General features: G+C 41.3%; 1 protein-coding gene across 1 annotated transcript in view; it reads left to right on the forward strand.

The window, feature by feature from the left end:
* LOC125248521 (E3 ubiquitin-protein ligase rnf213-alpha-like) overlaps positions 1-13470 on the forward strand; it is an 86673-nt gene that overhangs the window by 56061 nt on the left and 17142 nt on the right. Inside the window, 8 exon segments of the mRNA XM_048160446.1 lie at positions 378-579; positions 2699-2895; positions 2973-3095; positions 5082-5192; positions 6080-6280; positions 6282-6323; positions 6413-6488; positions 7119-7153. Of these exon segments, the coding sequence (XP_048016403.1) occupies positions 378-579; positions 2699-2895; positions 2973-3095; positions 5082-5192; positions 6080-6280; positions 6282-6323; positions 6413-6488; positions 7119-7153 (987 nt within the window).

A 13470-nucleotide genomic window follows, 5' to 3' on the forward strand; every position in this document is an offset into this window, starting at 1 on the left:
CTTGTATAGTTTATATTCGAAGTAGATTGGTCTCTCTGGCAGGATCCCCAATTTGTTGGTCACTAATGTGATGTCTCTGTTCCCTCCCTCAGGGAATGAGGGTTACATATGTGACCTAAGTTAATTACAATTTTAAATTTGTTAGGGAAATTCATAAAAATGAATTTTATATAATATTTGTCTAAAAAACGTATTTTGAGCAATAGTTAAATCAAAATATTTTTAGACTATGTGAACAACAATTAATGATTAATAAAATGTTTTAATTTTCTCTTAATTTTCAATTTTAATGTCTTAAGAATTAGGTTTTTAGTACACGTTATTTTATATGTTTAAGGTTTGGTTAAAAGTACATTAAGTTCCTCCTGTGTATGCAGGACTCCATGTATGATCGGGCACAATGGCACTCTGTGGCGGAGAAGCAGGCCTGTTTGCAGCAGGAGACATGCTTTCTGCTGGAGTTTCTTGATTCTGTGTCTGCACAAACTGCATCTATAGAGCACCTGCAGCAGGTGGCCAGAGTTCGACTATGCCTAGATATGGCTGCTGACCTGCTAGTCAACAGAGTAACTAATACTGGTAAAGTCTTTAGTCCTCAGTTTCACTCTCTGGGTGCCTAATATGCAGTGTTGGGGAAGCTACTCTGAAACTGTAGTTTGACGAGCTACAAGCTACTCATAAATTAAAGTAGTTAAACTACAGTCAAGCTACCCTTTTGAAAAAGTAGTTAGCTACACTACAAGTTACTATCAAAAAGTAGCTAGCTACATTGAAACTACTTTGAATTATTATTATTTTTTTTAATTACATAGCTTATTACAAATAACTATAACTGAAGAATGTTTAAGTAAGATGTCTGGGGTTTAAAACAAAGCAATGCACTACAATTATGATTTCAAAGCGTACTGTTTTATTTTGTAAACTATATCAAAAGATACAATACTCAAATGTAGCCTATATCGCACACTGACTCTCTTTGCACACTTTATATATAATACATTCAGAATTTTAATATAAGTTTTGTTTTTCATGCTATGAGAGGACCGACCACCAATTGCACTCTTCAGTTTCAGAAGAGATATCTACATATAAATGCACTAGGATTCATGCTCAAAATTTCTATCATAACCATAACACGGGACAAAAATATGCAATAATAATAAGCAATGTAAGTGCAGACTAGAAAAATATTAGAATTTTTTGTATCAATATTTTTGAAATTCTATTTAAAATTACTTGTAAAATGACTTAAAATCTTAAATGTCTCACTAATGCTATTCTTATTTTGGTGGAGCCGTTGTTAACACATTACATCTGCACTTTACTATAGCAGCCTCACTGATTTCAGAGGCACCCTCAATGATTTGATTCTGGAACCGGACCTGCACTTAAACCGAACCGGAACTTAAATTGGATACACAAAAAAAAAAGCATGTTAAACTCACAGCACATGCAGTGATGAAGATTTGAGACGCGAATCATGCGCTTTTTGTGTGATTGAACATTCTTATACCCTACCAACTGGTTTTATTAGATCAGCCTTTGCCATGTGATAAGCGCACTAAACTATATCGCGATTTTGTTTTCAGTTCAGTTGACGGATGCTTTGCCAATACAGTGACCACTGTGACCAATACAGTGACCAAAACACCGCGTTAGTGATCTTATGTTCATTATAAAACTGGCAGGACAGATTATGGCGGGTCACCACTGTAATAAAATAGTTTGCATACATTTGATATCGACTGCAATAAAGCAGGACAATCCATTTTAAAAGGCTATTATTCACCTGTATGTGCTTGAAGTCTTTGACACAGACAGCGTTTTAATCATTTGTTTATAAATTAATCGATTCATGCAGTGTGAACCCACTCCTGTCCTTTACATAATCACCAGACGATCTCTTCTCGATGAACTGCTGATGAACTGATAAAGCCGCAAGATGCGTGATATAACAATAGATGGCAGTGATGCACGATTTTAGTTTGTGATCTGAAGACGCTGTGCTGCTTCATGAATGAATTAGGCTCATCAGAACGCAACACAAAACGGAATGTAGCATGTAGCTTTTGGTCGCGCTACACCGCTACTTGCTGGAAAATGTCGTTAACTACTGGAAAAGCTACTCTGTTTTAAATGTAGCTGAACTACATACAAGCTACTGAAAAATGTTAAACTAGTAGCGCCGCTATATGTAGTTAACTACTCCCCAACACTGCTAATATGATTTAATCTATCACATGATTTATCATTTCTTGAAATTCTTGAAATGTTTTGATCACTAAAATAAATGAATTGATGAGCAGAGCTGAAAGTACCATTAGAAGAATCAGAGGGTTTATTTCACGAAAACTGTCAAGTTACATTTCACCCAAAAAACAACAGGAAAAAAGAAAGAAAGAAAGAAAGAAAGAAAGAAATACTGTATATTGTGCATAAAGTGATGAAACGTATTTTATGACTATTAAGATATTTTGTATTGTGAATTAACTTTATTGAAAATTAACTGCATTTCTCATCAGTTTTCAGTGGCATACTGTATGATCTGGAAAAGATTTCATGGAACTCAACCAAGTGCAACAAATGTTTATCTCTTGCCATGAAAGGCTAGAGCACTTTGTGTTAACCAAAAGTGAGAAATAAGTGTATCATTTTAATTTAATTTTATTTAATATAGATAATGTTTCTCTTTGTTTAGGTGCACAGGATGATCATTCATCTGTTATCACAGAATTTTTGAACAGAGTGGTTGATTTGTGCTGTCAGAGCAGAAATGACTGGTACAGGGTTTACCTCATCAGAAAGATATGCAGTCTTCATGGGATTGAATATGTCCAGAAACTACTGCCACAGAAAGAGTTCAGATGGCTGTTTCCTCAGGAGATTCTTGAGTCGGTGGGTTTTAGTTGAAATAACTTCATAATGCTGACATATTATTTGTGTTTTAGCTGTTTTCATTTTTTTTCTCTCAGAATCAAGATAGCAGCCAGATTGACCAATATCTAGCATGTGGACCGGACTACAAAACTATTAGAGATGCAGTAGCCGAAGCCATGCTAGATTGCAACATGAACAGAATACAGAAAGCCATTGAGGTATTAATTTACTCATTTACAACACTCACACACACACTCACTCAGTCACACACACACACACACACACACACTGTGTTCCAAAACATAATGAGCTGCCTAGGCCATACCAGAATGCATCTGTGTGGCAATGACCATTAACAAAGAAATCCTTTACTTGTGAAGTTCTAGTTGGGTTTTGATGCCACATTAGACAGAAGCGAGAGTGTTCTCTAGGTTTTGGAACAGATCTATTCTTTCTGGCTTTGGTTGAACAACAGCAAACAGGTATGGCAGAGATCAGGCAGAATCGTAGTCGAGAAACAGGCAATGGGTCAGGGCTGGCAGATAACAATCGTAAATCCAAAACAGAACAAGTAGTCCAAAGGGCAGGCAGCAGAGAATCATACACGGGGAACAGACAGGAACAGTAACGGCCAGACAGACACAAGGATAAACACTCAGAAATGTAACTAGAGTATACAAGACCTCGCCATGTGTGTGAGGATGTGACTAGCTTAAATGGTCCAGATAATGTGCTGCAGCTGGGTGTGGTGATTACTGATTGATGAAGTGAGTGCAGGTGATGACCAGGGAGGATTATGGGAAATGAAGTCCGGGAATGACTGCAACTGTGACACCCAATATGCTATAATTATCACCAAATATTGGATTCATTATCTTTCTTAACTTATTTTCTTTCATTTAGGACAGGTTTTGTGTTTCTGTTTGGATCAGATTAACCTCAGCTTTTGAGTGAATTTTTTTTTTTTTTTTTTTTTTTTTTCAATTTTACACAAAATATGACAGAAATTGCATTGTTTATCACACTAGTGTGCTTTAATGTTTAAGCAGGAAATGTGTGGTTTTGGCTTTTATTTATTACAAAAAGGCATAAAGTCTCACTTGTGGTGTTCCTGGTCAAAATTGACTGGCCTACAAAAATAGCTTATAAATCACTTATTACACTATTTTATCACCAAATACTGGATTCAGTCTTTTTGGCGCATGTGTGGATACATGCATACTCATGCATCCGTGCACATACACACACACGTTCATGTGCACAAACAAACCATTTTGAGAATTTCAGACTTTCTTTTATACAGAGATTAACTTTTTCCTCAAATCAGTGAGGCTCAGATCGGTTTCAAAGATCAATCAGTTTCAAAAATAGATACAAAACCTGTCCAAATTTAAAGAAAACAAGTTGACAAAAAGACTGAATCCAATATTTGGTAATAAAGTAGTGTAACAAGTGATTTATAAGTTATTTTTCTGCAGGCCGGTCATTTTTGACCGGGCACACCACAAGTGTGACTTTGATATTTTGTAATAAATAAAAAACAAAATAAAACCATTTCAAAGCAAATTTCCTGCTTAAACATTAAAGCACACAAGTGTGATAAACAGTGCAATTTTTTTGACACAATTTACAAAATTATCCACTAAAAACGGAGGTATGTAAGCTCAGATAAATAAGGCCCGCGATCGATCAGTTCCGAAAATAAACACAAAACCTGTCCTAATTGAAAGAAAACAAACTGACAAATGATTGAATCCAATATTTAGTGATAATATAGCATAACAAGAGATTTATGAGCCATTTTTTGCACGCCGGTCATTTTTGACCTGGAACACCACGAGTGTGAAAGGGTTTTCAACACCGCACAAGGGTTAAATATTATACCTTAATATAAGTTTAGATTCTGTTTTTTAAGAGATTTTTCTAAGACATAAGAACAGGCAGTAAATATTCTTTCGTGGCATTTAATATTTTGGCTTTCATCACTATATCTCTTTGTCTTTCTTTAAAAAAAAAAAGAAAAAGAAAGAAAGAAATAACAAAATCCAGAATTTGAGCCAGGGAAGTTTCTGAAATTTGGTTGATCTGACGTGCAATGACTCTATTGTGTCTGTTTTCAAATAATCAAATGTTTGGCATTTCTTTTCCTCACTCTAATAAACTATTTTATCAGTGCTGATTTTGCAAAAAATCTTTGTTTGAAGGACTGCAACTGCACACCCATGAAGAAAGCTGTTTACGTGCTAATGGCTTTGTTCAGAGAAGTCACCTCCCTGTACAGAAATGAAAACTCCACCTTGCACCCTAAACCTGAGGTAAAAACACAAACATATGCTACACAACAAGGCACTTATTGCTTTACAATTCAAAAGTAGTGCTTCTAATTTGAAAGACCAGTATGTTCTAAAGTGATCAAACTTAATAAAATGGTCATGATTAAATGGGTTCATGTACTATGAAATCATACTGTAACTTTTAGAAACTCAAACTTTCTGCCCAGTCCAACAGGCATTTATTGCACAGATGAATGTGCCTTTTGGGTGATTAGAATCATGTTGAGGTAATAAAGAGAAAGCAGAGTAAATACTATTATTCCTAACCACTTGAAGAATGGGTAGCAGAGTAAAATGTGGTGAAGTATGTTATACCATGTGCTGCTCACATTTACATTTAACAGATGCTTATATATATATATATATATATATATATATATATATATATATATATATATATATATATATATATATATATATATATATATATATATATATATATATATATATATATAGGGATGTGCATCTCTATAACCAATGCATAGCCAACGATACAACACATTAAAGATACCGATGGAAGTGATGCAATTTCAGTTCGGTGAAATCAGTCCCAATCAGAGCAGAGCAGGCTCTCGGACATGAGGGATTTAGAAAGACTGATTCATCCATCGAGTCGTTTGAGAATCATTGAACAATGTGGTGATGTACAGTGTGTAATATGAGTGTTAAAGTGTATTTTGACCTTGGATGAATGTAAACCTGTTGTAGGAGAATCAAAACAACATTATTAACCTTTCAAATACCATATAGAGGCACTTTAAATTGATGTGAGCAACCAGTGCAATATTATGAGGAGAGGTGTAATGAGCATCTGTATATTTATAAATATATATCCCTATGCCTGATATCCATGCCTTTGTTTTCCATAGCAATGTAGTGGCCTTCAAGGTTTTATCAGAAGTGCAGAAATCTTCGTCAATGAGGAAGTGAAAGCGTTTGCTGAAGCACTGGTGAATAATCGTCTGCATGCTCTGCGTGTACAGCCACAGACCTCAGACAAAGAGTTTCGTCTGGTGGAGGTCACAGTTCACATGGCTGCAGTCCTGCTATGTGGAAATTTGCCTTTACTGCAGTCCACTGCAGCAGCTGGCACTGTCCCCAAACAACATGACGGTATGAACCCTTCACGTTATGATATCAAGGAGTCACATGGAGACTAGAAGGTGTTTGAGTGTGATATTTCTGCCATGTTCTCCTCACAGGCTTCATTCATCCCAACTATGCCGGATGACATGTTGGCTGTTGCTCAGCAGGCCATGAAAGGTGTCCGGTGGTATTGTAAGTCAATTCTGTGTATCGTTGCTGCTATAGAATTTTCCAGTGTCATGCAAAATTAAAGACCTGTCAAAATTCTATATACTTGGAAACTCAGTGGTTAATGCCTGATCAGTAATGCCATGTTAAATCACATTACCCTGTTATACCTCATGTTAATGTGCTCATATTGAAGCAGAACTACATTATCAGAACTGTGACAATAGGATAATATTGAAAATGCTTTTTCTAAAAAAGTAAGGCAAAAAAAGGAAAGTAATTTCAGAGGTAGATATTTCAAGTTATTTCAGTTTTTTAATGAACGTTCAACTGAATAATCATTAACACAGAAACAGAATGGAATGTATTAATAAAGTAAAAGGGGAAACCATTTTGATACCTTTTTGATTGATGCATTTTTGTTTGGTAAAATTTCACAGACTAGAAGGATTTGTAGGATTATTTGTTGTATAGACTTGTAGGATTTATAATCAGGTGACAAATTAAATACCCCACAATTTCTTTCAACTAATAGAATTGCTTTGGAATGGAATTTTGAAAGGTCCTTGGAATTGACACAGGGTTCTGCATTTGAACACTCTTCCTTTCTTTTAAAAACATTTCTTAATCTCTGGTGTTTTTTGTTCTTCACAGTCTGTCCTAATGGTCATCCATGTACAGTTGGTGAGGTAGGGTCATATGACTTAATTCCTATGATTTGGCTTGTTATCACAGCATTAAAGGATTAGTTCACTTTGAAATGAAAATTAGCCCATGATTTACTTTACTCACCCTCAAGCCATTCTAGTGTATTTGACTTTCTTCTTTCTGATGAACACAGTCTGAGTTATATTAATACATAACCACGTAACTGTGGTTCTATGAGTTCTGGATGACCGCCAGAGGCAGTGCTTCACACTGGATATTATCTCTCGTTGCAATTGCATAGGTCGAGTTTAATACCAACAAAGTCCCTCGTGACCAGGATGACTCGGGGTGCTCCCCTATTTAACCCCGTGACTTCCTGCAGACTGTCCCTACGGAATCTTCTCGCACCGACTCCGAGTGACCAGAAATCTCTGGCGGTCATCCAGAACTCATAGAACCGCAGTTACATACGTAACTCTCGTTCTATTTCGTTCTTCCTGACCGCCAGAGGCAGTGCTTCACACTGGATGACTTATAACAACAAGGTCACGAGGAGGTCCTGCTTACCCTTAAGAGGAAGTTGAGGGCCCAGAAAGGACCGCTGCCCCAATGGTATCAGAAGCCGCCACATTAACCCTGTAGTATCTGGAAAAGGTACTTGTTGATGACCATGTAGCTGCTGCACAAATATCACTAAGAGGAACACCTTTAAGTGCAGCCCAAGATGCTGAGATGCCCCTTGTTGAATGACATCTCACCCCCAATGGCACTGAATAATTATTAGATTTGTACGCATGGGTGATCACCTCCACTACCCAGTGCGACAATCTCTGCTTTGAGAGGGGCTGACCTCTTTTTGGCCCCCCGTGACAGAGAAAAAGTTGGTCTGATTGCCGGAAAGCTTCTGTGGCCCTCAGATAGGCCCGGAGGGCTCTTACTGGGCACAAAAGTCTGCTTCCCTCCTCCTGTGTACCCAATACTGTAGGATTAAACACTGTCAACTCAATAGCCTGGTTTCTAAAATTGTCAGAGAGCCTTTTGGGAGAAATGCTGTGTTCAGCCATAATGTCACTACTGAACCATTTGCATTCCAGCGCATACAGGATGTGCTGACTGATAACGCGTGGAGCTCACTCACACGCTTAGCCGAAGTAATGGCCAAGAGAAACGCTGTCTTCAGTGAGACCCACTTCAGGTCACTCTGCTCCAGAGGTTCAAACGGGTGCAACGTAAGAGATTTTAAGACTAGACTCAGGTCCCATGAGGGCACCCGAGTGGGCTGAGGAGGGTGCAGCCGTTGAGCACCTCTAAGAAACTGAGTAACCAAGGCATGAGTCCCCAATGGCTGACCATCTATTCACACATGATATGCTGAAATTGCAGCCACATATACTCTCAAGGTAGACACTGTCCTATTATTTTCTAACAGAGACTGCAGAAAACGTAAAACCATGGGAACAGGGCATTGCTCTGGGGCCATTGCATGCTTTCTGCACCAATCAGTGAAGAGCTTCCATCGACAGGCATAAGCACTCCTGGTAGAAGGTGCTCTGGAGTTCAATATGGTGTTTTGCACCTCACGATCGCAGACTCTGAAAAGTGGTTCCGGCCCTTCAGAGGCCAAACACAGAGCTGCAGGCGGTCTGGATTCGGGTGCTAAATCTGACCCTCCAACTGGTGGAGAAGATCCCTTCTCCTGGGAAGGCTCCAGGGATCCTGCTCTAGGAGATTGTACATCATTGGAAACCAAGGTCTCCCCGGCCAGTTCGGCGCTACCAACAGCAGTCTGTGGTGTCCTTGAAGGACCCTGTGAACAGTTGCCAAGATCAATGGTATCGGGGGAAAGGCATAAAGTAACTGATCTGGCCAAGCGTTTGCTAGAGCATCCTGCCCCAGAGGACTGGATTCCTCCACTAGTGAGAACCAGAGACGGCAATGGGTCGATGTCGCAGAGGCGAAGAGGTCCACCTCCGCCCTGCCAAACCGCTGCCATATCATCTCTACCACCTCTAGGTTGAGTCTCCACTCCCCCGATGGAGGTCTGTGGCGCAACAAATAATCTGCCACCACATTTGACACCCCCGGAATGTGCATCGCTCTGATGCTTGCAAACTGTGGGAAGGCCCAAGTCAACAGTTCCTGAGATACCCGAAGGGACTGGCTGGACCTCGTGCCCCCTTGATGGTTGATGTGATAAACCACTGAAGTGTTGTCGGACCTGACAAGAATGTGTCTGCCCTTCAAAAATGGTGTAAAGTGCTTTAGAGCCAACTGTACTGCACGAAGTTCCAGGGTATTTATATTCTCGCTCTTCTCCTGGGGGTTCCAATGTCCTCTGACTGCTCTGTGTTGCCAGACTGCCCCCAGCCTGCAAGAGACGCGTCGGTCTGGACTACCTCCCTCCGAGAGGGAATCACGCCCAGAGCAACCCCTTTGGTCAGATACGACCTCCTCCTCCATGGCTTCAAGGCCAGAAGGCATCGTTCTGTAATCTTGATCCACCTGTTCCTGTGCCAAATGGGATTCAAGTGGAGACTGTTCACCCATATCTGAAATGGGTGGAGTGACAGGAGGCCTAGCGGTATGACAGCAGCTGCTGCCGCCAACATACCCATGAGCCTGAGGATGCACCTGAACGGAAGTCTGGCCTGCCTTCGAAACTGTTGTAGGAGGAGCTGTATATTGTCCACCCGCTGTGCTGATGGCGAGGCTTTCATTACTTGTGAATCTAGCATGACACCTATGAACCCCAAAGACTGACTTGGAGTTAGCTGGCTCTTGCTGAAATTCACAGAAAGACCCAGACGGGTAATATGTGACAGTAGCTGTGTGATTTCCAGCACTGCCTGCTCCTGTGAGTGGGAGCAAAGGAGCCAGTCGTCCAAGTACGGAAGCACTTGTAGTCCTGTAGCTTGGATTGGAGCCAGTGCCGCAGCCATGCACCTGGTGAAGACTCGTGGGGATAGGGAGAGGCCGAATGGGAGGACACGGAACTGATAGACCTGTTCCTGAAATGCAATAGCGTATAATGGCCTGTGTTGTGGAGCATATTGGAATATGGAAGTACGCATCCTTTAAGTCTACTGTGGTGAACCAGTGCTGCTGCCTGACCGCCTGGAGAACATCGGTTATTCGTAACATGTGAAATGGTAAGACCTTCAGGAACTTGTTTAGGCCGTGAAGGTCGAGTATGGGCCTTACTCCCCCGTCTTTCTTTGGAATTAAGAAGTATATTGAAAAGAACCCATCGAGCCGTTCTGACCCTTCTACTGGTTCGATGGCACCCTTCTGTAGAAGTTGCGCTATTTCTTGTTTTAGTGAAAATGAACTGTTGGGGTCTGAGACTATGGTCATTCTGACCCCGTTGAAAGCGGCCGGCCGCCGTCGGAACTGCAGCTTGTACCCCTGAGTTAGTGTTGCTATAACCCATGGGTCGGAGGTTGTTGTCTCCCAATAACTTGAGCTGCTGAGGAGTAAAACGTCCGATGGCTGGCCGCAGACCTTCAGGTCCTGCGTCCCTGGCCTCTAAAATCCCTGGAGGGCCATTGGCCAGGTGCTCTCCCCCTTGGGGCCTGAAATACTTGCTGTCCCCGAGCCCGGGGCCACTGAGTAGAATGCTCCACTCGCTGAGATCGCTGTGGCTGAGGCTGGTCTCTGTGAGTATCACCTGGGCGTGTTGAAAACTGAGGGCGTGGTAGATCATGCCCCCTAGAGGGCTGCCTATAATGTAATTGAGACTGAGGAACTCTCCTCAGGTCAGCAAATTGCTGCCTGGTCTGATTCACCTGGACACTGCGCTCCAGCGTCTGCTGTGCAGCTGGTCCAAAGAGCTGTCCTGGAACTACTGGAAGGTCCCTTAGTGTCTTTCTACATGCCTCAGACAGAGGTGATTGTGCCAGCCAGACTTGGCGGCGTGTCTGTGTGAGCGTCCGACATCAGCCTGCCCAGCTCTCTTGTCATGAATGCCATTGCCTGAAGCGAGGCATCACTTAAGTTCGAGTTTAAAGGATCACTTCCTGATGTTTGAAGAGATTGAGACAGGGCCAGCATGAGATGTGAGAGAGAATTGCCAATGCGACCCATTCGTGCTGCTGTGTTATATGCCTGGATAAGAAGATCATCTGTAATCCGGCATTGAGGCCGGGGGCAACGAACATTAGGCCTTAAGACCTCCTCTGGGGAGAGAACAAAAGAGGCAATAATTGGATCAACTTTCGGCATTTGACCCAAGCCATAAGTGTCTGCATCCTGTATCGCAGCCAATGCTCTGCTTGCACTAGTGGGGTGCGTAAGAGATCTAGGGTTAGCCCAGCATCTTTGCAACTCCTCAATATAATCTTTCGATGGTGGAATAGTAAGAGGAGAGGGTTGCGCTGAACCTCTGAAAAAAGCGCTGGAAGTGGTTGCCACCACCGGGGCTGTGTCAAGACCTAGGCGAGCCAACGCAGCCTGAAGAGCTTGCTTCACCAGTTCTAGCTCCGACTGTGGACTTCCTACAGATCCATGACCAGTGCCCTGGGAGCCATCATGGGAGAGATGGGATTGGTGATCAGAGACAACCTCCACTTCTTCCACATCATAAAATTGGTTGTGAGAAGCCGCCATTGACAGAATATCTTCCTCCATAATGGGCGACTCCGTGGTGGGGGCTTCGACTACAGACACTAGTTTCTCACCCGGTTGTAATTTCATAAGCAAAGACTTAATCTGAGCAAACTCAGCAGTCAACACATCCACTTTCTTGACTAAGGGGTCTTCCTTGCATCTCTTTCCAGCGGAAGCACTGGTTGAGTTCAACATTTCTGCGCTTATGCGTTGCCTTACTCGGCGGAGGTGGTGGTAGCGACTCACCCAAAAGTCCTTCCACCAAAGCTATCCTCGAAGTTCTCCACTCCCAAGACATGACACTACAGTTCATGCAGGCATCCTCTGTGAGGCCTTGTCTCAAGTGTTCCAAGGCCTAAACAGGAAGGGCAGCAGTCATGCCCATCATCCATCTGCAGCATGGTCATGCACAATGCGCAAGTATGAAGATATTGTTTCCATTCTGACAACAATTTATTTTTGTAGGACGAGCGGAATCACTCTGACCGTTGCTGGACTCAGCCGTCCTTGTTACCAGAATATCTAGAGAATAATATATATATATATATATATATATATATATATATATATATATATATATATATATATATATATATATATATATATATATATATACAAACACTTAGTATTTCAGTGTATATATATATATATATATATATATATATATATATATATATATATATATATATATATATATATATAACCACAATTTTAATTGCCTCCACTACTGTGTTACTTCAACAAGCTCCCAGCAGAGTATTGTACTTCTTGTAGCACAGACACCGACCGCTATACAGAGCGCACACACTCCTAGCGTGGTCTAACTACATCTACAGTTTATTATAGCACTATATGGCCGTACCACAGAGCGGAAACACTGCACCAAAACAATGCGGGGAAAACGTGAATGAACCCCAAGCGTATATGTAAACAAACTCACCAGTCGTCGTTGTTTCCGATCGTGATCTGTTTCTTTCAATGAAACTCCAATTGAATCCGCTGCAGCCTCTGGAGGACGCGCAGTCGCGAAACACCAACAATGGTTTTGTTGCGAAGCTGTGAAGAACGGATTCCAAAAGTGTTGTTGTGTTTTTTTTTTATAATATTCTACGACCTGCAATATGTGCACGCGAGAAGATTATAGGGACAGTCTGCAGGAAGTCACGGGGTTAAATAGGGGAGCACCCCGAGTCATCCTGGTCACGAGGGACTTTGTTGGTATTAAACTCGACCTATGCAATTGCAATGAGAGATAATATCCAGTGTGAAGCACTGCCTCTGGCGGTCAGGAAGAACGAAATAGAACCCCACGCATTCAAGCTTTATAATGGCAGTGAATGGGATCAATGAGTATGAGCTGAAGAAAGTGTCTCCATCCACATCCATCCATCCATCATAAACGTAGTCCACACAGCTCTGGGGGGTTAATAAAGGCCTTCTGAAGTGAAGCAATGTGTGTGTAAAAAAAAATCTATATTTAAACACGTTATGAAGTAAAATATCTAGCTTCCGCCAGACCGCCTTCTGTATTCAACTTACAAAGAAAGTGTAAACTGGCGTCGCGTCAGTTAAGCCTTTTTCGTAACTTGAATATTTGACTTCATAACTTGTTAAATATGGATATTTTTTTACACGAACACATCACTTCTCTTCAGAAGGCCTTTATTACGGAGCCCCGGGGCCCTGTGGAGTACGTTTATGATGGATGGATGGATGGATGTGGATGGAGACACTTTCTTCAGCTCATACTCGT

Source organism: Megalobrama amblycephala, linkage group LG16 (assembly GCF_018812025.1).
Source record: "Megalobrama amblycephala isolate DHTTF-2021 linkage group LG16, ASM1881202v1, whole genome shotgun sequence".
NCBI classification, from domain to species: domain Eukaryota; kingdom Metazoa; phylum Chordata; class Actinopteri; order Cypriniformes; family Xenocyprididae; genus Megalobrama; species Megalobrama amblycephala.